Below are 27,917 nucleotides of genomic sequence, written 5' to 3'. Positions count from 1 at the left end.
TGATCCCTCTTGGTCTGGAAAACTTGCCCAACCCACCATGCAAGAATATGTAATTCTTCCTGAGAAACATTAGACAACATTTGTCTCGTGCCACAATTTTGAACAGAGCTAACAAAAAGATAGTTGAGGGCATGTGGATCAAAAATAATACAAAATCTGGAGGTGGAATCAGAATTCTTTGGAACTGTGAAGATGTACAGATGCTGGGTTTTCACTGGATGCATCTTTACTTGTCTTGTTCGTTTCCAGACTGACAGATGCAACTACCATATCCCATCCCCTCCCTCTCTTTAGGAACTTAGTTCTGCTCAAAATGGCAATAAAGTCTACTATTCTGAAGTGGGACTATCTTAGTACCACTGCCCAGAGTGTTTCAAGCTACAGGAGACACCTAGATTGATATAAACCAAAGAACTCAGGGGACCATGTGCTTCAATTGAAAAAAGAAACAAAAAATTCAGTTTCCATAAAAATAAGACAGGAAAGAAATAATTTAGAAAATATGAAATATTTAACTATATCATCAGTCCTGCAGAACACTGCATCAGCCTGTGCTTCTTTTTGTGTTTTGCTATCAAAATAAGCAGAGTCATTTAGTGTTTCACAGAAAGAATTAGAGGGATTCTGCTGCAATTAAAAGTCATAAATGTTTTCTTGTCAAAGGAAGAGCAAAAGTCATAAATAGGAAATTCTAAATTTCTCTGAGGTAAGTCTTTACTGAATAGCTCAGATGGGATTATTTGTAGGTTAAATTACAGTAAATGCAATGCCATAAATAAATGCAATCAGAGGTTGCTTTACCTGCTTTGCTGTAATCCCTGGCCATAAGCTGCCTTGATAAGGATATATTCAACGTTGCTTAGCACAGACATGAAGTCAGAATGTAAGACAGGCTCATCAGACACAGAGTTAAAATACTTCCAAGAATCCTAGGGAAACATAACACATTTATTATTGTTATTATCTATTTATTTATTATTAATGTTTATTATTAAAACCATGAACATTCAAGTTTACGTCAGGGTAATGCTGTGTTCCTCCAGTGTTTTGGCTTACCTCCTTCATTTCCACTTCCTTGTCAGTTCTTACTCCATTTTCTGGAGAAGGGATGTCTACATAGATGACCAACTTGCTGGTGTGACCTCCTTTCATTAGAATCTGTGGCTCAAAATTTGAGGTTCCAAAGCCATCCAAAGCATAAAAAGCAACAGTATATCTCAGCTTCCCTCCATAGGCCATGAGCTGTTTGGATTAAAATTGACTACTATTATTTATTCTAAGGTTCAAGATACTAGTTGAAAATATTTTAACATCATCTGTAGACAGGAAAACTGCCAGTTCTTTGAATGATTTGCAATAAAACATGAAAACTGACTTAAACTCAGTGGCTTTTGCACCAAGATTAAATACATATTTCTAAAAAGCAGTCTTAGTTTCTCTACCTAGACCCTTTCAAGGTGTGCACTCAATTTTCATTCAATTCCTAAGCAACAGAGATTCCATGATCTATATACTGATTCTAGCATCAATGTTACGAATTCTTTCAGGTTCTGAAATGAAACCAAATATATCACTGTTCCTCCCCACAGAATCTCTGAAGTAATTAAATATGGGTGTTACCAGTTTACAGGGTCAAGAAAAATCTTCTTAGGAAAGGGTAATGTAAATATATTGTTTGTGTTTGCTATAAATAAGTTCTATCACTGAATAGTTATAATATTATGACCTACAAGAACAGAATTAATGTAGAAAAATGTTATGAATATAAAGTAACTATTCTACAGTAAAGGAGTGTCTATTAGACAACAAAGTTATATACAAAGCATTCCAATTATTTAATGGACATACCTGGTCTCCCTGAAACTGCTCTGGCAACTTCCAGTAGAATGTTTCCGTATTTAAGTATTTTCTGACTATCGCAGCATCCAATAAAACATCAGGAAATTGTGAAAATACTCCTTCCACTGTTCCAGTCAGGTTACTTTGAGCTACTACATGCAGAATGGCCTGATCTGGAGTTAATGTTATCTGCAACACAAAGAGCAAAAGATTCATACAACAAAGTATCCTGTTTACAGTTTCAGTTGCTCTGAAACAGTCAATAGTCCATCTTAGAGTAATAAATGCCCAACTCAAAAAAACAGAAAACACATTTGATGTTTACTTTTTTAAGAAGTGAAGAGTGAAACACAACATTTCAGAAATAAAGAGTATGACCTTTTGCCATTTGCTTTCTTTTCTGCTCTGACCTATGCCACTGCCCCTGTCAGCCAGTCAGTACACTCAGCCTGATTCATTAATTGTGCACACCAGTGTGGTACCTAACATGAGGATAACAACAAACTGTGTCTGTGTAGTCATACTGTTTTACTTACAGGAATTCTCACATGGTCTTCTAGTTCTGAACAAGATGTGGACATCCCAAAACAGAAGCATGGAGTACATCCTAGTGCATTGTTAGCAGACAGACCAAAAGTTCCAGGTTTACACTCACTGCATTGTAGACCAAATACATTTTCCTGGAGGAAATTAAAAAAAAAAATGGTAACAGCACACTCATAATACTTCACTATCTAAATGAAAGATGATTCTTTTTGGAAGAAAAACTAGTTGCTATGTAAATTTCACAGCAGAATATCAATTATTGTATGTATTATGTTTAACTGTGCAGCACATCACTTTTTTCCTTATTTTCAAATGCTGTTTTTCTTTCTTAAAAAAAAAAAACACACACACAAAAATACCACAAACAATCACAGAACATTCAAGTTAAATTTATGTATTTGAATGACTATCAAAAAATTAGCAGCTATGATTTCAATTCAAGATGGAATTTCTTCCCAAACCTGCATCTGGAAAATGAGCTCCAAAAGGTAAATAAACTGCTCACTATGAATAGGAATCGGGCCCTATTCCCAAGTGTCTCTTTTTGCACTCAATTCCCAACTGGTAAGCTGAACTTCAAGAAACACCTGAAACTACAGTCAGTGCCCACTGGTACCTTTAAGGAGAGATTGGAGAGATGCCATTGAAGACATGCATTTGTTGTTTTGAAGTAAGTTTTCCACTCAGTCTCTCAAGAACAGATTCCCACCTTTTCAGAAAAATCTATACTATCTGTGCATTTTAGGTTTCCTTTTTTTATACAAGAATGTCAGACTTTACTATTAGCAATATATGTGAGTTATTCTTAAGCACGGCTTTTGGTTCTAGCATAGGAAATGAATTTGAACTTGCAACATAAACATATTTCAAAAAGCACAAAAAAGATTCTCCATTTAGTATTTACTGGTCTCTTCCTATCATTACAATTTGAATTTTCAAAAAAAGCCATATCATCTGAACTAATGTGTTGTTCCCAAACCTAATAAAACCAAATGTGTACGAGCAGAAAAACTTCACTGTTTTTCATTTTTTCCTGACTAGTAATAAGATCAGTTTAGCACTGTCACAGAAAATCCTTTAGCAGTGATTCAGGTGTACTCATAAATGATGCAGATTGCCTTCTGAAGTCCTTTCAGCAATGTAACTTCCATGACTTTAATGCAATCAATGTCTAGAAAACACTAATGCTTCCCAAGAAGTGGCTAAATAGCTCAGTACCTTGCAGGTACAGATGCCAGTTTCTTCTTCACAACCACAAACTCCTTCAGTGCCATTACACGTCTCCGCTTTGGTTCCACTCAAATCACAGTCACAGGCAACACAGTCTGGGTAGTCCCTGTAGCCTAAGGCACACCTGGAACAGTCTTGTCCTCCAAATTCAATTTTGCACTGGCATTGACCTGTCAACACATCGCACTGGAGATTGGCTGAACCAGTGTTGCTACAGTTGCAAGCCTTAGATGAAGAGAAGAAAATTCATAAATAGCAGATCTTTCAAAAAAAAATTTTTACAACAGAAACAGCACAGTAAATTTAAGAGTGACCCTTAAAACTCAATATTTGTCAACAATTACTCTACAATAATAAAAGGGAATTAATTCCACACAGAAATGAGGTTGTTTGGTTTGTATTTCAGCAAAGAATTGCATTTCCAGTAAACAGTGGATAAAGATAGTGCAAAAAGATAGAAGATTTGTTGGGTTGGGAACCAAAGGAGTTGAACGAATCTGTTCCAGAAAACAAAAATATATCCAAGATACTTAATTTGCAGTACTATGCACTGAGTGCAGCAAGTCAATTAAATAAATGCTGAATGAAAGTAATCCATAAGTATTGTCATTTTATAAGTATGACAGAAAGGAAAATCTTAAAACTAACATTCGTTTAAGATTTCAAGAAGCATTAATAGCTTCTGCATCTTACTCCAGCTTCTTTTACTATTTGATGAGGAACCAAGACTCTCATTGCATCCAAAGGTGGGAAGCTCAGCATGCAGTGCATCTCAGTACCAAAGGAAAACTGTTTCCTGGCAGAGTGCATCCTTCATTATGCAATCAGTAATATGAACCTTTATTACAAACATGCAAAATGGGTGTACTTTATTTGTCATTCTCTTTTGAAGAAGTCTGGATTAGCCTTCACTCGTAATTTCTTATCTGTGGTTACTTAACAAGCCCAATTTTGCTGTGGTTATTTCTAACTGAACAGGCAAAAAGTACATTCCATCTATCATCATCTACTGTGAGCATTTTCCCTGAGTCTTTTTCCCAATCAGCTCTCTTTGAGATGAAAAGCCTTTATCTTACAAAGTTCTGCACACCAAGACCCACAAGCTCTAGCAGCATTATTATCTATCCTTTAGCATTCTTCACAATTTTGCTGGTTACCCACAGCACCCTTTGTATTAAGCAGTTTTTACTCCAGCACCATGTACTACAATGCCTAGTTTAATACACCTTGTGACCACACAGGTTGACAACTTTGGCTGTCAGATATCAGTCAAGGCCCACAGCTCTGAACATCAAATTCTAAGAATCATAGTAATAGTAATAATTTGCATGTATGCAATCTCTATATACTTTTGATAAAGATAAATAAAGACGCTAAGGTACAATGCACTGTGCTGCAGCACACATGAAAAAAGGACTCTAATCTAAAAAAGACTCCAGCTCTCCTTCACTACTGCACACAGAAATGGATGCTAAATATCAAGAAGTCCACTAGAAACAGAGCCAGATGAAGTAACCACTTATGCATTCTGTGTTGCAAAACCAGACAGTCTGGGCTTCTGAGTATCTCCCCCATTTCATCCATGTAGAGAGCATGCAAAGAGTCTCTCCTGGGTTTGCCAGAAGACACTGTTCCTGATCTTAACCTATCATATCTAACTATTCAGCATAGGGAATATCCCTCTGTTGGGACGATTACCTGGAGATCACAGTATTGCTTGTAGCATCAAGAAAGTATCTAAAATACCTTAGAGTAATTCACGTTCATTTGTGTGATGCTGCAACCAAAAGGAATGATATAAAACATAGCAAAAGTGAGCAGCTGCATATTTAATTACACCTGCTCATTGGCATGTGCTGGGGAATCACCCTAGGAAAGGAGCACCTCAAAGGAAATGCACGAGGACCACCAGCACATTGTATTTGCAGTATATTAGGTAAGAATGACAGTAAGCTGACAGCTAACAAAGTCATGGTTTAAAGACCAGTTGCCAACTGTGTTACCACAAATCACTAAGGTGGTTAACTCTGAAGACTTATTAGGAATACTTTATCATCATTACTCCAAAAAATTAAAGAGAGAAAAAAGATTTTTTTCCCATCCCTGTCAACCAATTTGGCTGACACTTAAATACCTACTGGATGTAATGACAGACCTTGTCAAGTTAATTGTATTTGTGGTTTCTCCACTGAAATTACCCATTGCATTCATGTAATTATGAGGATTTTTTAAAATCTCAACATTTATAAAATAGCTTGGACCAATGCCATATCTGACAGGAGTTTACTGCATGAACCTAAAGGCATAAATGGTTCCTATTCCTTGGATCTGCACTGACCTGGCATTTTACTGCTTAATCATAAGCATTAAGCTGAGATAATGGGAGCTACCATTGCTCCATCCATTAAATATTAACTACATGATACCATTTTAATTACAAATTTTCAGAAGGAATGCCTGCAGTAAGTTTTAAGACAAGCTAGATTTGAATGTTCTTAAATCTGTAATATTATCACTTATTGATTTGCACAGAAACCATGTTGCCAGTTGCCCATTGCTGCTATAAACCTGGTTTAGTACCATTACTCAAACAAAATGTTAGAATACACACCTCACAATTTTAATGTGAACTATGCACCCACCCAGAATAAGCACTCTAGTAGTAGTGTCTTTTCAAAGACAGCCCTCTTAACAAGGTTTCTCAGTAAACACTGCACAGTCTGTTGTTTTGCTGGTGTTTGTTTTAATGTGATCATGTTGCATTAACACTTTGACACACACAATGAAGATCATGGTTCTCAAAACAAGAGCCCAGTTCTGACATTTGTATAAGACTAATTGCTTTTAACAGCCATGGCCTTTTATCCAGCCTATCATACCTTGCAACCAAATTTAGGAGAGAGTCCCCAGTAATTTTCTTCACAGAGTTCACATTTTTGCCCCTGAGTGTGAGGGGGACAAATGCATTGGCCAGAATCAGCATCACAGTTGTTCTGAGTATGGGCACAGTCACAGGCTGCAAGAGAAATAGGACCAAATGAGTAACTTTACCCACATTTTAGCTACAGAGAAGAAACTACAAGACCACTGATAATCTTACTTTTCTTCTGCATATGTCCATTCTACTAGGAACTCCTAATCACTGAGAAACAAATCATGACCAGAGTGGCATTTCATCTTCTTATTGGAAGCCCCAATATTGTTTCTTGACTTAGCCTATTTGATGTTTTAAAAAGCAGTGCTGCACTTCCACAGGGGGATCAACAAAACCAAGCAAAATTACTTTGGAGTAGAGTACACTTGTAGGAAAACATTTCTTTTATAGAGGACACAAAACGCATCAGGAGATACTCCAATGTTCTCAAGCAGGTGAAAGGATTAATCTCAGGAATTGCTTATTGAATAATAGGGATGGATAAGTATTTTTATAATAGCTAACTACTGCAGGATGCACTTGGTTGTTTAAGAAACAAAATACTATTCCAGACAAAAAGCAGAATTTCAGGGAACTGGTTTTATTAATTGTTTTAGTAACATTTAGGAAATTTCCAATATTGAAATGGTTAAAGGTACCCAAGGGACCTTTGATTCTTAGTAAAGACAAAGTATATTCATTTTAAAACATTATCCTATCACATAATCTCGCTGCGTATTTCATTTTAATGTACTGTTTGAGGCATGAAAGAACTGTTTCTGTCTGGCTGGAGAAAAGGTAGGCGTTCCTTTAGCTATTCTGTATTGAAAAGGTCATCTTATTAACATGACAAATTAGGTTTTGATGGCATGTTCTCCTTTTAGATGAACAATTTCTTCCCTATCATGACTAAAACTTGTACATATCCAGGTGATGATGGGATGTATGAAACATATATTTAAGAGTTAAATGAAAAAAATAAGGTCAAAATCTTTAGTAGTAGAAGCTCTTCACTTTCCCAACTGCAGAAAAAAAAAGGTTTCGTTCTCTTTGAAGGACTGAAGGGTTTTGTAATAAAGAGACAAAGGAGCTATTGAGGATGTGATATTTCTCTCATGCACCCGTTATGAGTTATTTCACAGTCACCATCTTTTACAAGGAACCACACAATAAGGAAAGAAATGTTTTGTTCCCCAGCTTATTCAAAGTACTAGTGGACCTTCCGACAGATTCTTCCGTATCATCATCAAAACAACCGACCTTTGCCAGAGTTCAATGTACAATATACTGCTGAAAGAAATTCCAGACAAACTCTGCAAGGATCATGGATTAGAGCTTACGTGTGCAGCCACCATCCTGGAATGCGTAAAAGCCATGAGCACAACGATCACACTTCTCTCCAGCCACTCCTGGTACACAGTGACACTGCCCCTGATGATTGCAGTCCTCAGAGACTGAGCCAAACTGACTGCAGTTGCAGGGAACGCAGCCAAGCCCAGTAAGCAGGCCATAATACCCATTCTGTTGGATAAGAAATAAATAGATTTGAGTTATGTTTCATAAATTTCTGAAAACACTACAATATACACTCTTGTTTTCTCTTGTTTAATCCCCATGATGTCTGACCTGCACGAATTGTGGCCAGCAGTGTGTGACTGCTGTGGAAAGACTCCCTGGCCTTATCTCTTCACTGTGTCACCTATAAGCAATATGCACTCAGGTGAAACCCTCAACCCTGAAATGCTCTCATGGTCCTCTAATCTCACGAGTAAGACACTATGTTTTGAAGTCTGATGTTATTCTAATTTAAAGACTTGCATGAGGTGAGGGTGGGCTGTGCTGGTCATGCACAGATACCTGTGACTACGAATGAAAGCCCAGAATGGAGCAGGTCAGTGACCTCCTGTACGTGTGTATTCAAAGTCATTCAGCTGGGCTGGCACAAACCGGGCACAGATTTCCTGCTGTGGTCTCTGATGCAATTTTACACTTAGCATAGACTGGAAACTGCTGGTTTGTATCACCAGTTAATATCTGCTTGTTCTTGTAACAGGCCTGCCTTTCAGCTGAATCCCTCGTTGGCATTCAGCCATGATGTATTTATTATCACCAACCACATTTCTTCAGATATTCCCTACTCAGACTTCATTTTACAGAAGCACGGCTCTAAGATCCCTTTAGGTTTGTTAGCAGTGTTTAGTTTGGTTTTTTGACTGCACACTGCCAGCACACTGAACAGCCCTATGCAGGAGGGTGCTAATTCAATTACACAGCTTCACATCTGCAAGGAGCATATGCAGAGCAATTCTCAACCACAAAAGCCTCCTCAGACACACTTTGGTCTCCCCTCCAGTGACAGACCCCTCTCCCCGAACATATTTACTGCTATAGCTTGTATTTGGGCAAATCAGTATCTATAGATAAAGAGGAAGACAAAAAAATGTATATACTAGCAACAGGTAATATATTTGCTTACCAAGCATTTATCACATCTTTCTCCAACCACATTTGATTTGCAGGAACAGATGCCTGTCTCATGTTGACAAGTACTTGAAAGGGAACCATTCACATGGCAGGCACAGGCTTGTATTCAGACAAAAAGAAACCAAATAAAAAAATTATTCATGCGCAACCATATGCCTTCATTACTATACAGAATTCAAAATCTGGTATACAATGTGTTTCACCCGTTTATATCCCACAGATGCTAATATCCTAAAGTAATGCCTGTGCATTTGGACTAAAATAAAAAAAAAACCCACCTCCGAATAGCTATATTTAAGAAGTTTGTTTTTACCAGCCCTGTATGTGACACTCAGAAGTAAAAATGTGTACGGAACATCACTGGAGGGACAGTGTTAAACAAGACAGTAAGTTCCAGGGATACCAAGTGCCGAACCTTAACATAATACATTCCCTTCCCTCAGCCTAACCCAACCCCAGAGTCTTCAACCCACACTTGCCAACTCACAACTTGAAGATTAACTCTTTCAGCAATGGTGCACGTCCCCATCCATTTTGCACATGAACACCGCAGTTTTGTGTTCTTTAAATGTTGAGAGTAATAATAATAACAACTTACCACGACAGCTTTTGTCAATCACTGCATCCCCATAATACCCATCAGCACACTTTTCACAGTGGTGACCTGCTGTGTTCCCCAGACATTTCAGGCACTGTCCTGTGAAAGGATCACAGTGGCCCTCTTCTTGAGGGTTTACATTGCCATGGCATTCACAAGGAGCACACGATTGTCCAGGCATAAGAGGATTCCCATAGTAGCCATTAGCACACCTGCATCAGAGTTTAAAAACTTTATTAGCTGGAATGTGCTAATGTCATACACTGTCCCCACTGAAGGGAGTTTTTCATATTAAATTTTAATCTAAAGTCTCTCCGTATTACAATGAAAGAAAAAACGAAAAGGAAAATTTTATTAGGAATGTTCTGTACATGAGGTATGAACAATACAAGGAAGATAGGATGACGAACAGCTAATGATGGCAATGATGTAGATATTTTACCCAAAACTAGTGTACATACCTTTCACACTGAGAACCAGTATAGCCTGGAAGACATCTGTCACAGACAATTCCACCTTCTTCACTCAGATGGCAAGTAGGACTGAAACTGTCAACAATATTTATGGCAGTTGGTATCAATGCACAGAACCACAAGTCTTCTACAAACATTCAATATCCACCCTTTCTTACAGCTATCTATATAACCACACAAGTGATTTTTTTTCTAATTTATCAATGCTTGTAATATTCCAGTGTGTCAAAATTAACGTATAATTTTTAAAAACTCTTGGGGGTTTTTTCCTCTCTAAAAGGAAGTTTTTAAAACTCATAAAAACTCAGCTTTCATTCTAGCAAAGCCGTACAATAGCTATACTGAGTTCCTTTTTTTCAGGTACAACACTTCTGTCCTTATGCTGTTTTCTGAAAAAGCATGGAAGATAACCAATATTTTGGTGCAAAGTTCAAGGACAGGTTGAATTATTACTTTCAACCACCATGCAGAATTCTACCACTTAACTCAGCCTCTCTTAACCTAGTCTATGTATTTGTCTACCTGGAAAAGCAATGTTTCTATGAGATATACTCAAATGAAGATGAAAAAGAGTCCTTTTCTCTCTCCTTCAGATGTCAAGACTTTTATTTTAATCCCAGTTCCTGGTTTTGCTGAAGATGCAAAAGACAGTCTTGCATAAGAAGCTTACTTGTTTGCAGCAGAACTCAGAGGACATGCACAGGGCTGGCAGTCCTCAGATGTTCCTTGGGATGGATTTCCATAGAAGCCAGGCACGCACTGATCACAGAAAGGTCCTGTCGTGTTGTGTTGACAAGCCTGTGAGACATGGAAAAAATCTTTGTATTTACTCTTGATGGGTTTTCAACCCCTGAGGGATTCCTACAGCAATCTGCATCCAGTATGACATCCAAGGAAGCCATTCTTCAAGCCATGAAGAAAAGCCTAGAACTTTGAAAATAACTTTTTTTGAGTTGTAACAATCCTGATTGTTTTTTCCTACATTTTAGAATATACTTTTATTAAACCAGCCACATTACTTATACACATACTTAGATACATGCTGCATATTGCACATATTTACAGTAACAAGCTTATCTAGTTTTTACTGGTGTTTAGCTATTTTATTCCAGTGAGCTTCAATTTTCAGAAGAGATCTGAGAGCTAAATTTTCTCTTTAGAAGGTAATGTGCAATTTCCACTGGTGTTAGTCATGGAAGATTCACATGTATCTGAAAAACAGATATTCACTGCTTAAATTTGTTCTTTTCAGGAACCTGCAGCAAGCAAAGTCAAGATTTTTATCAGCCTGTATATAATGGCATTTTTATATTAGTTCTGCCTCTTCCCCACCTGAAATGATAAACTGAAACAAATTCTTTATTGGAAAACACATTAATGGAGCCCTGAAACATACTCTGAACTAAACAATGAAAACCAACAAAAATAAACACTTGGTACCCATAGCTTGAAATTTATGCATACCATAAACTTGTTTCCCACAGTCAAAATGCTCTCCTAATTTCTAAATAGATGCTTAAAACACAGAACACTTTGAAAGATGACTTACAAAGCAAACACCATGAATGTCACACTCAGTTGCATGCCCATTGCACTTGCAGGGTTGACAAATACCTCCAAAGAGTATTCCATCCACACGGTAGTACCCAGGGAGACAGGACTGAAAAGAAATGAAGGGAGAAAGAGCAGTAGCATTATGTGTGTTTAAAGTACACATCAAAACATTTTCAAAGAGTGCACTTCCGACCACCCACTATCCAACCCATTCACATTGCGGTAACTGAATGCTCTTTCAACCCTATTGATGTCACTGTAGCTCTTTTCTGGTGGTTGTTTTTTACTTGCACTGGATAAAAGGGATAAGAATTAACTCCATAAAACTTTGATTCATCCCTTTGTTCCCTGGAGGCATGAAAGTTAACTTTTGTGTGGTTTAATATGTGAAATTCCTTATTGTGGGACAATAGAAAAAGAGATGTTCTACCACCTCTGCAGAATCATTAACAATGCTGGAGCACAAGGTTTCACACTGAAATTATTTGTAAAAATAATTCCTGCTATTCTGCAGGGGGACTATGCCTCTCTAAATCTGCTATTCACAGATACACAAGACACCACCTTGCACAATGCATTTCACCCTTGTGGGTTCTTCCAAAAGCTAGCATTCCTCCCTGCTAAGGTTCCTTATTGCCTCCATAAACTTAATGGTACATAACAGAAATAAACTGAACATGATCCAGATCCAGAAAAAGTGCTATTAATGAGTAAGGTAAGCTCAAAACAGCTTCACAGAGCTTTCACAGATGCTCCCTCTGCAACACTGATATTCTGAAATGCATCATCATTTTTTAGTGCCATGAAAAAGAATTCAAGAAATAAGTTCTAAATCTCACTTAGAGTATCTGAAAGAAAATATCTACAGGATTGTGCCAAGTACAGTAGGCAGCAATTCACCACAGAACATGTATTTTAATGGCAGTGTAATTAAAGGCAGCCTGCCTTTAATACCTAGATCCTTTTCAACAGGAGATAATTTTGCATACATAAAACGCTGTAAGAGATTACCTCACAGGATATTCCTGTGTAACCCTGAGGACATTCACAGAATTCCACATCTGGTGCTGAAGAAAGATCTATAACGTTTGCACTTGCAGTATCCAGGGTCACAGAGTCCAGCCTAGGGTCAAACAGGAAAACAACACATCACTTGTTTCCCCAAACTTTATTTTCAACAGGACAGTTTACTTCTGGGGAGGTAATGCCACTGAGCACTGCTCCCTGGCAGGAAAAACTGAGGAACAGGCACAAATCTCTTCTATAAAAAGTCTGTGATCATACACTAATCACAGCACTTGCAGTCCTGGGAGCAGACATATCCTCCTGCTATTATTGTTACTAGAAGAGACAATCTTCTCAGCCACAGGTAACATTTTTGTAAGAAATCTTTACAAACATTCCATAAAGATGAACACACTATCCCTAAATGAACATAAATTTCACCAGAGTGGTGTGGGTGCACAAAGCAAGTCTGGTATCAGTTCCTATTTTATTGACATGAAATGCTAACAAATGACAGAATATTCACAGAATATTTTGAGTTGGAAGGGATAATCAAGTCCAACTCTTAAGTAAATGGCCCATATAAGGATTTGAATCCATAACCTTGGTGTTAATAGCACCATGCTCTAACTAGGAAATGAGGAAGAAAGGCTGTCAGTGAGTCTTAAGGAAATTAAGTAGGTAAATGATGAAACTGATTCCCTTGAGAGCAATACAACTTTATTCCTGTGTCTTGGAGAACAGGTAAAACAAAGATCTATAAGGTCTGACACAGATAGGGCCAATGCTGGATTGAGACTATGGAATGATCAGCTAATCCATTCCAGTTTAATTTTCCTATTAAGTACTCCCTTAGAGATGAATAACATCTACAAACAAACATCAAAAGAAATTACAATCAATGTCTTTATTGACAGGTTTTCAACAGTCAGTGATGGATTAATTTGCCACATACCCAAATAAGCATACTGTAGAAAGTTGTGGAGACATTTCCCTCTAAAAAAAGCAGCCATTGTAATAAGGCTTTTATGCAGTTATTACTTTAAAGCAGAAGGCAACATTTCTGCTATCAGATATCTTAAAAATCAAATGTCCCTTACCCCACACTCCATATGACTGTGTTTTGGGGACAAAGACTGGTCTTAAGAAAATTCAATAAACTACATTTTTTCTAGAAGCTATTAACATTAAATGTCAGGAATACTGCCACTAAGAATCATGATTCATATGCAGAAAAATAATAGAAGTATCTAGATTAACTTGAATATTTTATCTTACTTACCTGTACACAGCCTTTTTGGCAATGTTGTAGTTGGCCCTGATTAGAAGATGGGTCACATTTGCCAGAACAGTCATCAACATTTCCCGGTCTATTGCTTTTTTTGTATTGAACTCGATGAAATTCTCTGATACAAATCTCACTGAATTAGAATACTCCTCATATGGCTGTAATGACAAGCCCGCTGCTCTTGTACTCAGAATCTGCCCATTACCCTGAAATTGAAGGACAAGAGAAAACATTTTCCGTATTTGTATGTAAATTTTATTAAGCAATAACATTTAGTGTCAAATACACATCCACGTAACACAGAGGAAGAGGCAATCAAATTAAATTCCTTGCATTAAGAAAAAGTAAGTAAAAGGTCAACATTTTCTATGGCTTCAAGGAAGACCATAATCTAACTCTCTCTCAGTTCAGAGATTTCAGAATTCTTTTGTAAAAGAATGAACTGAATTGCAAAAATCAAACACCTCTACAAAACAGAATCTCCTCTCTGCTTTGTTCTATTGCTAAGTACATATTAAGAAATAATGGGCCTGGATTCAATATAGAGCCTTACTTTTTAACTGCAACACAAATCTAGAAAAGTAAGCAATCAGCAAGAACACTCACCTGTTTCGTAAGCATAAGTCTTTCCAGTTTATTGCAGCGAGTTTGTAAACACAACTTTGTACATTTGGTAATAAGCAACTCACCCATACAGACAGAGATTAAATTCTAGGTATTTAGCATTTAAAACTAGTATTGTACACCTACAATTTGAGACAAATGGATCAGAAAACCAGAGAAATTAGTAGTGACAAAATCTTGGTAGTGACTCTTAAGGGACTTAAAACTGACAAAACTACTACTACAGAAATATTATTTTATTTTCTAACCCCTTTATAGATTCCTAATAATGTCTGAACAGTCAAGCTGAAAAAAAATCCACCTGAATGATGACATCCACAGTAGACACTATGTCACTGTCCACACTCTCCATTGGAATGTCATAAGATACTGTATACTTCAAGTCTCCACCAAAAGCTGTGAGCTGAAATGACAAAAAACAAAGTCTTAACAACATGATAACCTCCAGCCACTACAAAGAAATTACATGGATCAGTACAATGTCCAAATTATAAGACAGTTGTAGGCTTACAAATACCACTTTACAGGAAAAGTTTAACATGCCATGAGTGTCAGCACAGGGACAAGATCTGGCTTGCTGCTGTGCAGGTGGTGAGAGCTAGCTCAAGGCTCTACAGGTGATTCAGGTAAGTGCCCTCATTCAGTGAAACGCTAACAGGACTCTGAACAGATAGCAGAGGTGTACACTATCATCCTAGCCAAGGGGCACAGCATGTTGGACTTCTTCACATTCTATATTCCACCTTTCAGGGTCCTTAGCCCCACAGCAGCTGCTGACTACTTCAAAGTAAGTTAACCAACAGTTAGACCTATATTAAATGAGTAAGAAATTAGAATTAGTCAGCCCTCTGCAAAAGCTGCTGCTTAATGTTACACTTCTCGCACTTGTTTTCATTTACTGTGTCACTATACTAATAATAAACAAGGCTGCGTGGGCAGAGAGAGTGGACTGAAAATAATTACAGCTAAGGCTGCAAGGTTCCCCTCTGCTCACCACTGGTGAGGTTGCAGCTGGAGTTCTGACTCCAGTTCTGGGCCTCCCAGTACAAGAGAGAGGTGGACATATGGGAAAGAGTCCAGTAAAGGGCCACTAAAATGGTTAAGAGCCTGAAGCATCTTTCATATGAGGAAAGACCAAGAGTAGCAGGACTGTCCAGCCTACAAAAGGCTCAGTCTTATCTTATCTATATATACAAGCACCTTAAGAGAGGGTGCAAAGAGGATGGAGCTGGGCTCTTTTCAGTGGTGCCCAGTGCCAGGAAAAGGGGCAATGACCACAATCTGAAATACTGGACACTCCTGCTGAACATCAGGAAACACTTATTGTGAGGGTGCCCAAGAAGTGGCACAGGTTGCTGCTCAGAGAGGCTGTGGAGGCTCCATCCTTGCAGACGCTCAGAAGTATCTCCCTGGACATGGTACTGGGTAACCTGCTCTAGGTGTCCCTACTTGAGCAGGGAAACTGGGCAAGATGACCCCCAGAGGTGCCTTCCAACCTCAACTATTCTGTGAGTCTGCTGCAAAAAGGAGGACACCCAGAGCTTTAGCTAGTAAACAGGGCAAAAATTACAGACTAGTTGGTTGGAAACAGAAGATGGCCAAGAAGCAGGTAAGAGATTTTAATGGTCCAATCTACTGTTATTGGACAAGGCATGAAGGGTGTAAGTTCCAGGACAGGAATCACGTCTATGGGAAATGTGAGCATATAAGTCAGTTAACAGTCACGAGAGATTATACTGTGTCAAAGAAAAGCAGAGAAGGAAGTGGGGAGATGGATGAACTCAAAGAGCAAAAAGAGGGTACTGGGAATGTCTGCACAGGAACATTCTGATTTAAAAAGCAGAGATACAATGAGAAGTTGGTAATACAGGGTTTATGTGTAATCTTTAATTACAGAAACTATATATTCAGAGCAATAGGTTACAGTCAAGACAGAGAAACTACGAAGGAGATTTGACCTCTTAGCTGAGTACTTACTTTATTTCCTAGATATGCCTCAGGTGCTGACCAGTAATAAGTGTGTTTCAGTACTTTCACAGCCTCAGTGTTGTTAATACTTATTTGACGGGGTCCGTCAAATTGGCTTCGCTGAGGCTGCACACTCCTTGCTTTGTACAGATCAGTAACAAGCCATCCAGTCATGTCTGAAATCTACAAGGAAGAGTAATAATTTTATTGGAAGTCAGGCAGCTGTGTCACTGAGAAAGCATCCACCTCTTCCTAGATATTCATTCAAAGTGATGGATCTAGAACACTTTCTTTAGCCAAGTCTGACACCCAATATATGCAAATATGCCACTTCTGACTAGGATTGTCTCCACCTCCCTCTTAGATAGGAGCAAAAATATAATGAGCGTGATTTTCATCCTTCCAACAAAATTAACATTATACTTATGAGTTCCCTGAGACAGAAACACAGAACTTCAAAGGCTTCAAGGCCTATTGTCCCCATTTATAGACAGGTTTGAGCTGGAGGAAAGCAAAAACTACAGTCCCAGAATAGGGAGCAAGATGAGAGAACTTTGTTCTTCTTACAGAGTTTTACTCAATCATCTTAGAATTTCAGTCAATTTTATGTGTTTTCCTCCCTTTTTATTGGCACACAAAACAGGAGACCAAAGTGTGGCTAGCTCTGCAAAGATACGTAAGGAATTTGGTGGGAAAAGTGTGGCCCCCAAAGCCCCATAACTCAAGAACCGCCTATTCAGAAGACGGTGATATTTATAAACATTGTTTGCTAAGAAAGAGTAGTGGCCATATTGTCAGAGGTCCAATAGCCTTGTCCAATAGGTATGAGAGCAAGGAAACAGGTTTGGGTTCATTTCTTCAGCACAAAAAAAACTTTAACTGAGAAAAAAATTTGTTTTTCCAGTGCATTATTGCAGCCTCCACTACCCAATGCTTTTGATATTACTGCAAGCCAGCGGGGCCAAAGCCTGCACTGGGATGACTTGCTGACTACCTCAGAGCTGTCCAATGACACTGAAAATCCATTCCTCTGTAAGAATACACATACCAGCATTTGCAGTTAACTTGGGCACATGTCAAAGAGAAACACAGTACATTTTGCAGCTGTCTGAGGAAAGAATACGAGGTCAGGGACATAACATATAAATACCTGACTGATGGGCCATGTAAGACTGTCACAGACATCAGAAACTCCAAAGCAGAAACACTCAGTGCAGCCCTGAGGATTTCTTTCTTGCAAATTGTAGAATCCTGGTTTACAAAGATCACAGTTTTCACCTTCTACATTTTCCTGTCAAAGGCATATAACATTTGGTTCACATCAGTATTATTATGGTAACAAATACCATGGATTAGGTGGGATTTAGGCATAACAGCATTCAGAAGGTTATAAAAGAAAGCATATTTCAGCACAGCAGGATTATTGAATAAGACTCAGAGCTTAAAACTGAAACTGATTGGAAAAATTCGTCAGAGTTTGCCAGTTCATCAAAATCTAAACAAGCCCTGGCAAAGGTTCTGTCACAGTAAAATTTCTGGGCAATATACACAGACAGGGTTTGAAAAGCTCCTGTCAGCTTGCCAGTCTACTTCTCTTGTAGCTTGACTTTGTAGATTGCTCTGAAGAAAAAATCTCACATTTTCTGAATCCAGATGGATTACCTCTCAGATAGCTCACCAGATAGAATCCAGGAGGTTCGCCCCAGTCTCTTGGAGCTACCACAGCCAGCTTCAAGACAACAGTTTCTCAACCATCTCTTAATATTTACACCGTGACACACACTACTGCTGCCACCTCTTCCTGGAAGAACACCACACATACTTACGATAGCTCACAACTCCTCCTCCAAATATTCTCTGGCTAAGGTCCAGAAACTCCTACTCCAGGAGTAGGTAGAGATACTCCACTCCTTTAGCTCCTTTCAATGGTCTTCTGCCATGCAAATTGGGTAGTAGAGTGTACAGCTACAAACCTCTTTCAATGCAGAATTTACAGGGAAAAAAAATCCAAAATAGTACACCCAGTATTTTTTTCTTGTAAAATTTGTGCAGCAAATATGTGGCTATTTCTTCAAAAAGTTTAGACAACTGCTGCTGACAAACAAACCAGCAGAGAAAATATTTGATAAATGCCCACAAAGCTGTAATAGCTGGTCTCCATGGGCATTTCCACACAGTAAGATGCAGAATACTTCCTATTGCCAGGGTCAAGATTCTCATAATGTCCTAGCTTCATGTTAGAACAAGACCTGGACAGACACCACTCTCCAATCTCAACCTTTGGTTTGCACTATGGGAAAACTCCACTACAAAGGCAAAGAGGACTTTACAGAACACCTCACAAAGTTCCCTGATATATATGGTTAGGACACTAAGACTGCAAGGCATACACCTGCCTTCCTGAGGCCTATACGAGCTCTGCATTGCCATGTGAGATGCAAAGCCTGTGGACCAAATTCTGCTTTCAGAAGCAGTTACCAGGGTGCCTTCACTTCAGCCACAAGAATCCCTCCGGACTGCAAACTTACATCAGATTTGCTCCCATGGAGCAAATTTCAGGCTTACCAGAGAGAAATCTGAGACTTCCAACTGTCTTTTCTTCTGAAACAGTGTTTGGCATGTCAAGTTTACATAAGACCTCTCTAGACAGACAAGTTATGTGTTTTTGTAAGCAAAGTACACTCTGTGTTTGCAAAGCATAATAAAAACTTATGATCTCCAGTTCTGATTCAAAGATTGAGGATGGTTGCCTCTCTTTGGTCGTATGCAAACTTGAGGAAAATATCAGGCAAAGTGCCCCCTGAGATAATGAGATCTTAAAATCTTGGATTTTTACAGAAATAGTATTTGTACGCTCTTTTCAGCTTTTTTATTTCTCAGTCTTCAGGATGCATTTGGATCACACATTTCACTGTCTCTGTAACATTATATAGACAGAAATTATTTATTTCTTAATGAAAAAAAAATCTTACCCAATGACTAGACCACAAGAGCTGTGTTTCAGGAAAGATCAAATATCACAAAATGTACCGTATTAAAAAGAATAGCTTTTTCTACTGTGTTCACAGAGTCTGCAAAGGCTTAGAAATCCTGTCTCCTTCATTTGATATCTGGAGCACACAGCTTTTCTCCTTTCATCTTCATAGGTGGTCTGCTGACTGGTAATACTCTTTGTGATCTGGCCTAAAAATTCTGTATGCCAGGCTCATGCCCACAGCAGCACTGAAAAGAAGCAGTTTCTAGTCCAGTTTATACCAAAATTTTCACTAGTTAGCTGCACTGGCTGATGCAGTGTCACCCTAGCTCAGAATCAGGCATGTATCTCCTTTTTCGTATTTAAACTGGCGACTGGAGCAATTTCATTTTCCCAGACCTGTTATTTATGTAGGTTTGATATTTTGGATCAGATAAATTATGCAAAAGGACTAAATTTTCAGAAGAATTGTCAAACAAACCATGTTATCTTTGGCTCTTGTTCACTATCATATTTGGCAACAAATACATAAACTACTAGCTAACATTTGGTTCAGAAAATTAAGTAACTTCTTTAAATATTAACACAGTTTAGTAATAAAATTCAGTGGAATCTACAGCTGCAAGACATTTTAAGAGGTTTGGATATTTACCAAAAAATAAAATGCTGCAAAACTGCTCTCTTTTAAAACATTTTTATGGTTTATATTTTGTAATTGAATAATTAAATCATATTTCATACATATGTCTAGTGCAAGTGTTCCAATAGTTCTTTCCAAATGCCTGCTGTTTCTTCACACAAAACAGCTGTATTAAACACAACATTTGTTTAAAAGCAAATCAGTGGCTTTGAAGAGAAATATCAGCTCATTCCTAAAACCAAATCCAGCTAGGCATACTCACTCTCTGTGACTGGCTCACACATGTTCAGGTTTAATTTCATTTTAATGTCAGTCAGGCCCACTATTACAGAAAATGTCGTATCAGTAACATACGGAAGTACTCAGCATAAATTACTGTATTTTTCAGTACAGAGAATAATTAGTAGTTTTAAGTTCTAGGTTGTCAGGTGTACACCGTTAATTCTTATAAAGGAAGGGATTTTCCCAGTTAATGAAGTAATTTCACTATTAAAAAGGTGTTTATAAACCAATGCATAGACTCAATTTTGAACAAAAATGGCAGTTTAGTACTCACTTTGCAAAGACAAGGTTCTGTGCATGGATCTTCATTAATGCTACCAATCAGGCTGCAGTTACAGCGCAGGCAGTTTGGGTAGCCCCGATACCCAAATGCACAACGATCACATTTTTCTCCTGCATAACCTTCTCTGCACTGACACTGGCCTGGCCGAGTCACTTGAAGAGCAAAAGTAGAGAAAAAAAAGAAAAATCAGAGAGGCAATAGGCTGGATTCAGGATGTCCAAATAATTTAGCATTCCTTTTTTATTACACTCCATGTTATATTCCACACAGATACTTGGCATAAGGTCAGTCTCACCACCTATTTTTCATGTATGAAGTACCAGGTGTACAGAAACTGCAGCAAAATGGATTTTGTGACAGCTGTAACAGCATTCACAAACAACAGTGTTAGATCTCAACACCTCACATCGTTTTACACAGTAAGAGCCCACAATCCCCACAGGAGAACACATTCAGGGACCTGACATACCTTAAAACCATAGAACTATGTAACGCCTCAGCCTCACCTTCCCAAAGATTTACCAGTGTTTTGAAGCAGTACCTAAAAGGCAGCCATTCACAGGTAGACAGCATTGCCTCAAACTTCACCAACCACAAATCCAGCCACAGTTGAAGTTTAGGGAAAAGGCACTTCCTGCTCCCTTACCGCGCTGCGAGTCAGAATGATGCTCATCTTTAACACAGACAGAACTCAGAGAGCCAAAGGGGTCGCAGCCACAGGGATAGCACGGGTGATCCTCATAGGGAGAAACCTATAAGATAAAAGTTCTCTGTCAAATTCTCAAGTTATTACCTGGGAAAAGTAAAGTTACATCTGTCTCCTGTCTTCAGTCACCAAAACTAAAACAAATAAACACTGGAAAAATGTAATACGGGGCAACAGATAAAGGGACTAGTCTAGCTTTAGCAAGCAGAAGGATCAGGGGATTACAGCCTTGTAAAAACTTAAATGTGGGAACTAAAGTTGATCTTCAATAGCACAGAGATGTAGTAACTGCTAATGGCTGGAAGCTGAAGTCTGACACATGCAGCATAAATAGACATATTTTTTTAAGTAACAGCAATTAACCACTGTGAAGGTTTGCCAAAAGATATGGAAATGTTTAAGACAAGAGTGGATGCTTTTTGGTGAAGATATTCTGGTTCAAAGAGGAAGGAAATTTAAGAAATCCTTGGCTCTGTGTTCAGTGGAAGGACAGCTTATCTATTAATAAGACTCATTCTGACTTCATGATCTACAAATCTTTGAAATATAAGGCAATGCAAATCATATGGCAAGACTTTTTTTTTTTTTTGCAGGGAAAACTGTCCTTTAAGGTGCTTGAGCTGTAAAGCAATGGTCAGTAATGACCTCTAGATACACATTTAATGGCTATGAGTTGATCAAAGACCTTTCTTCAATGCTTCTTACAGCAACTGTAAGACAGTCTCTGACTCCAATTTACTTCTTTGGATGAGCTGTACCTGCTGTCTAGCAATACTCCTATGGACTCACTCTTGGTCTCTGCACCAATTCATGACAGATTTTTAAAGCATGGGTTTTTTAAAATATGCATGAGCCTACCAAAGTAAGACCATGTGGAATAGAAATTTAGTTCAGAAAATCTCATTATTCAGAGACCTCTAACACTGCAGTTATATGCAATGTTAAGTTATATAAGTTCATAGGTTTAACTCTGTCAGCCATATTTTAACAAACGTCTTGTAGAGTTTATGGCTTCTTTCCAAAGAGTGACACTAGAAAGTACACTCAGAGAGGACAAGTTCTACAACGGTCATACCACAAAGAGCATTTGTTGCAACATCTCATGAGCCAAAGATTCTGATCTTTGAGCCAGGTCCCTTAACACTGGTTGAAATGGGCTGATACAGGATGGTACACAATTTTGGCACTTTGAATACAGTGAAACTCTACTATTGGCACTTTTTAGAGCTTTACCCACAGGAGAAATGGGTTTCATATCAGAACATGTACATTTCCACACTAGGATATTAAGTTTCATCTTTACTTATAATTTTCTTCTCCAACAACTTGACCTGCCCTCCCACACAACTGAACAAGCATTTTGGTTTTTTCTGAAAGTTTTGGTGTCATGCCATTTACAAAAAAACCCTCTATAGTTCTTAGCTATTCTGCAGCTGATAATAAACCAATATATTAATCACAATCAGCTGAAATAGACTTGATACAATGTTGTAATTCACCAAAACATTAGAATGATATTTACTAAATCTTACTTTGTGTGGTCTGAAATATCCATCAGCACACATTTCACAGTTGATCCCAGTAGTATGTTGAGTACAGTTTAAACACACACCACCTCCTATATACTGGCCGTGAATATCCATGCTCCTTTTCTGATCTGCAATACTCTGGTTGTAATAACAATCTTCTGCTTTGTTATGACAGTTGCATTCTGAGAAGGAACGGAAAAGACATCAATTTTTTTCTTATTTACACTGTGTAACATTTCCTATAACTGACATTTTTCGAAGTTGAAAATGTAAGTACAAGAGACTGTCAATTGACCTCAAAAGTGTGCTTTTTCCCTTTAACCATGCCATGTGTTTCATTGGATTTAATACACTATATATCTTAGCAAGCAAGCAAATTTCAAAACCACTGTTATCACTTTAACAGCATCAGTTTTATCAGTATTCTGTATAACCTACTAAGACAACCTTGTCAGGACTGTTGTCGACAGTAATGTGTGCAATTAGCAATAACTCTTCCTTCTTTTTCTGTCCCCTGCATTACAGAAGAAAAGTTGCCTAATTCTTCTCTTATTTGTATTATAAACAAAATCGGAGAAGCCAACACAGAAGCACTTAAGTATAAATTTTATTTAGTTTAGAGGATACTTCAGTCCAAACTGTCATAAATAACTACTTTCCGAAGAGTCACATTATGACTTGTGCAAAGACTTCAATTAAACTACTTTTCCATCCAGAACTTTAAATTTTATCTAAAAGTTCTTAATTGTCTGCAGCTTGTGCTATCCATTAGTAATATGAAGTGAGAAAATGCACCAACTAGCCCTAGAAGCACAGTCAGCCATAGTGGCAGAGCCTAAGTCAATCTATCAGACAATCTGAAGTGTAATTGGCCAATAAGGAGCTTCTTTCAAAACATTGTTATCAGAACAAAGTTCTTCATCTGACAAAATTTATGATCAATCTGTGAAATTTGCATTTCAAGTAGCGAACCAAATGATTGATGCCAATCTGCTAGTTTCTACAGAAGTACAGTAAATCCCAAGTCCCTTTGAAAAAGAGACTCTGGAAGCTGTACTACGACTCCACTAGCCACAAAGTCACACTGAACAGATTATTTAAAACCACCTTAACAGTTATGATTTGAAGTAGGTTCTCCACCTTTGAACCATCCCATGAAGACAGTTAATAGTTTGTGGAATTTCAGGGCAATTAGTACAGATCTTTATGAAAGCAACCTCAAACAAGAAAATAGTAAGACTTCATGAAACTATCTAAATGCCTGTGCATACTTACTCTCACATTTGTTCCCAGCAGAAAGGGTTCCTGGTCTCCATGGTTTCTGGTGGTAGCCTGGACAGCACTTGTTACAGCTCTCTCCACACGTGTTGTGTTCACACTGGCATTGCAATTTCTGAGAATAAAAGATTCACTTTCTTGAAATATTTTTTAATGGATAGTTTAATCAATTTTGCCAAAAGCCTGCCCAGTATCAGCCTTACTCCAAAAAATGGCATGACTCACAAATACCTTACAATTAGCACTGGACTGCTCCACCATGGTACATCAGCTACTGGGGAATAGCCTTTCCAGAACAGGAGGGGCAAATCTCCTGTGCTGCAAGACCAACTATGTCTTGTACCCCTTGAATTGTTTAAATTCAATGCCAAAGAAGAAGAGTTTACTTCAAGAAAGTTGCACTACAAAATCCAGATATACTTGCTCTGAAAAAACAACTAGTAAAAAATTTGTACACATCATAAGATCTCTTTTAGCTTCCTCTTTCTCACTCTCCTTAGGGATTTTTTTTATTTTAGTAGGAAAAGTTGTTTTCCTATTAATAATTATCAAATTATCAAATAATTATCAAATAATTATCATTATCAAATAATGAGATGAAGAATACCTTTGTGATGTCATCCAGAGGGCAGCTTCGAGCATGGCCGTAACAAATACACATGCCACCAACAGAAATGTCCTTTATTGAATAGTAGTACTACAAATAAACAAAGTTGAGAAAGGTATGAATAAAAGACATTTACGTGTATTTACGTCTTCCTGCCCTACTCTGCAAAATAAAATACCAGCATTCAACTACTCTGTGACTTGAAAAATAAAAGAAATACTCGAAAATATTTGCCATTTGGGGAAATCTTCAATTTTTGCATTTTTTATTTTTCCCACGTTTTTCCTTATTGGTATGAAACAGTGACTTTTAACTTTTAAGTAAGTATGTAAAATACCTCAGCTTCAGGAAAGACCACCAAATGTGACCTCAGTCAAAATGTACTCGCAAAAAAAAATAAAAATCCTTTTTTCACTTTTTAAGAATCCATAAAACGTAAGAAATTGCCATATTTTAGTGTCAGTCTGGGGACTAAGAGTACGCTTCCTTAAAATGGGAACTCTCCCTCCCTTAAAACCACTTTGTACACTGACTTCCAGACCAGATCTTTCCTCTACTGTGTAGCCAGTCAAATATTCTATCCAAACTCTTAGTTTAAAAAGTGTGGATACAACAGAATACTATCCATTAATATTGCCAGGTGGTGAGCAAAAACAACATAAATAAGGAAAGGATTTAATTTTCAAGGCAAAGAAGAGGCAGGAAATGACCATCTGGGTTCAGTTACAGCTGCAATATCAACATGGTTGGCCTGTTTGTATCCTGGGAAGTATGTACTACAGGGGAATAAAAAAGAAATTCTTTTTGAGGATACTTCTAAGGGAATAGTTCAAGGCTCTCAGACCTAGCAACACTAATGTCAGCTGGTTCAGGAAGAGGAGGTAGCCCTGGGTGGTCAGACATGCTGACTCCTGGACTGTTATTTCTTTGAAGGCTCTTGGAGTTGGAGGAAACTATCTTCTTTGATTTCATACTTTTTTTTTTAATGGTTTTAAATTTCTTATGTTCAGTAATTTGGGAGGATTTTTAATGTTATGGGCTTGAACTACAAAAACTATTCAGGGACTTGTCATGAACAGTAAGTCCTTAACTACAAAGAAGGAGGTTCAGGCTGAGAAAGGAGGACAAAAGAAGAATTTAATTTCTCACTGCATTCCCTGTATCATCTCCTTTGTCTTATTTTCTGACAGTGTATGGCTCACAGCAGCTGTGTGCAGCTTGAAGTTGAATGAGAGACCAGGGATAATCAAATGCTACAGACAGAAATAAATAAAAGGAACACAGAAATAAAGGTGCTGTTGAACACTCAGAATCTGAATTGGCCATTTTTCAAGACTACGTACAGGAAACAAAATGTAATTGGTATCAACAACCGTAGCAAAGTCTTCAGAGCCAACAAAAACAGCATCCAGAAAGCTGGAAGTCATCATCTTTGTTGTAGCCTGTTGCACAACAAAGTGAGACTCAAGGTGATACATCAGGATTTGGGAACCCTGGCCAATATGTGTCGTTTTTCATGCAAAACTGCACTAAGCAATGGTAGGTGGAGAAGTACTAAGCCCTGGATTGCACACTGTGTATGTTACGAAACCAGTGGCAATGCTCATCCTCCAAATTCTTGTTTGCCAGCTGTATGTTTGTGTGCTTCCATGTCGAACCTTTCTTTTTGGGTCTTGATATGCCTACACTATCAATAGATCTAAATATCAACCAGTCTGCCTTATGGGAACATCTCGCCTGCTCAGGCTGTGCATTTCCCTACTGCCAGCAAGGCACAGCTGGTGCAGCTGTCCAATACTCTGGTCTTGCAGTCTCCATGCTAGCAATTCCCATGTCAGACAGAAAATGCAAAACATCCAGATTTTATACTTTAAAATGCTGCAGTTGAATGGCCACCTCCATGATCAAGATAAGAGTGGGGTTGTCTTGAAAGTACCCCCCAATCCCTGACCAAGTTCCTTTCTGCCTTCTGTACTCAGCCATCCAGACAACACAAGGATTGCCTGTATCACAGAAGCCACAAACTGCAAGAATCCTGTTGCTGCACAAGGAAGAGTTGCCTGCAGATGTTATTCAGGAAAAAGAGCTACAAAGGAAAGGAAGGAGGAAACACTTTTCATGTTCCCCTGTCCTCATCAGAAAGCCTACCCTCATAGAAGAACTTAAACCCCTCTGAAGTATTAGCCTATGAGTCTTGGGCAAATTAAGGTGGTCAAAATGGCAAGATACAAAGCAGAAATCCTGCAGAACTGTTAGTGAAGGTAGACTTCCAATACTGAATTTATGTGAGAATCTGAAAAAATCAGCCTAAGTGCTTGGGGCCTCAGTTTCCCCAGTTTCAATATCAAATCTGGAAATTAGTTAATACTGTCAGAATTCTATACAAACATTAATTTATGGGCTCTAAAACAATTGATTATAACAGCCTTTAAAAAATGAAGAAAATTCTTACAAGACATGAAAACTCACGATAGCTATGTTTTCAAATAATTATGTTTATGAACCACAGCATTGGGTCCCAAAATCCATGATACACCACAAAAGGTACTGCAGTGGCATCAAGAGCAACCTCAAGTGGCATTTCCATCAGCCAAACCATATTTTGATGATAAAGCATTACAAACACTTTTCCTAGCATAAATCATTTACACAAACAAATAAAAATAAAAACAATCTCAAAAAACTTTTCCTCAAAGTTGTTTATGACAAAATATTGTTGTTAATGGTGTCAAAGGGAAGGCAAAAATTATTTAACAACTTATCAAAGCCACTCTGTGAATGGCAAGAATTAAGTACTTCCTCTTTCTCAAATAGGTCAGAATAGGCTCTCCCATCAAGCTATAATCAAGCTATACTGAATACCATTTATGAACAATCAGCTTACCCTTCTGGTAACAATGGGGTCTAGCTCCTTAGGATCATTATGGCTGAGAGTCATGAGGTCAGCATTCAGAGTTCTAATACGCTGCAGTCGCAGGCGAATGTATCGTGCAGAAGTAAATTCCAACAGCTTCTCTGAAGGATCATCTGCGCTAGGCCTGCCATTGATCAGTGACGTGTGAATCTAGAAAGAAAGGCTGGCTTAATCACAAACA

General features: G+C 38.1%; 1 protein-coding gene across 1 annotated transcript in view; it reads right to left on the bottom strand.

The window, feature by feature from the left end:
* LAMA1 (laminin subunit alpha 1) overlaps nucleotides 1-27,917 on the bottom strand; it is a gene marked incomplete at both ends in the record, with an annotated part of 99,826 nt that overhangs the window by 37,921 nt on the left and 33,988 nt on the right. Inside the window, 23 exons of the mRNA XM_082282956.1 lie at nucleotides 802-929; nucleotides 1,057-1,242; nucleotides 1,849-2,028; nucleotides 2,376-2,519; nucleotides 3,604-3,840; nucleotides 6,495-6,631; nucleotides 7,870-8,050; nucleotides 9,006-9,112; nucleotides 9,612-9,823; nucleotides 10,073-10,159; nucleotides 10,755-10,882; nucleotides 11,634-11,744; nucleotides 12,650-12,761; nucleotides 13,926-14,137; nucleotides 14,857-14,958; nucleotides 16,533-16,706; nucleotides 17,674-17,814; nucleotides 20,694-20,854; nucleotides 21,349-21,454; nucleotides 22,941-23,119; nucleotides 24,213-24,330; nucleotides 24,823-24,912; nucleotides 27,707-27,886. Of these exons, the coding sequence (XP_082139082.1) occupies nucleotides 802-929; nucleotides 1,057-1,242; nucleotides 1,849-2,028; nucleotides 2,376-2,519; nucleotides 3,604-3,840; nucleotides 6,495-6,631; nucleotides 7,870-8,050; nucleotides 9,006-9,112; nucleotides 9,612-9,823; nucleotides 10,073-10,159; nucleotides 10,755-10,882; nucleotides 11,634-11,744; nucleotides 12,650-12,761; nucleotides 13,926-14,137; nucleotides 14,857-14,958; nucleotides 16,533-16,706; nucleotides 17,674-17,814; nucleotides 20,694-20,854; nucleotides 21,349-21,454; nucleotides 22,941-23,119; nucleotides 24,213-24,330; nucleotides 24,823-24,912; nucleotides 27,707-27,886 (3,413 nt within the window). The remainder of the gene's footprint in view (nucleotides 1-801; nucleotides 930-1,056; nucleotides 1,243-1,848; nucleotides 2,029-2,375; nucleotides 2,520-3,603; nucleotides 3,841-6,494; nucleotides 6,632-7,869; nucleotides 8,051-9,005; nucleotides 9,113-9,611; nucleotides 9,824-10,072; nucleotides 10,160-10,754; nucleotides 10,883-11,633; nucleotides 11,745-12,649; nucleotides 12,762-13,925; nucleotides 14,138-14,856; nucleotides 14,959-16,532; nucleotides 16,707-17,673; nucleotides 17,815-20,693; nucleotides 20,855-21,348; nucleotides 21,455-22,940; nucleotides 23,120-24,212; nucleotides 24,331-24,822; nucleotides 24,913-27,706; nucleotides 27,887-27,917) is intronic.

This window comes from Coloeus monedula (genome assembly GCF_965178545.1).
Source record: "Coloeus monedula genome assembly, chromosome: 1".
In the NCBI taxonomy this organism is placed as follows: Eukaryota; Metazoa; Chordata; class Aves; order Passeriformes; family Corvidae; genus Coloeus; species Coloeus monedula.
This window is presented reverse-complemented; position numbering and strand designations above follow the sequence as displayed.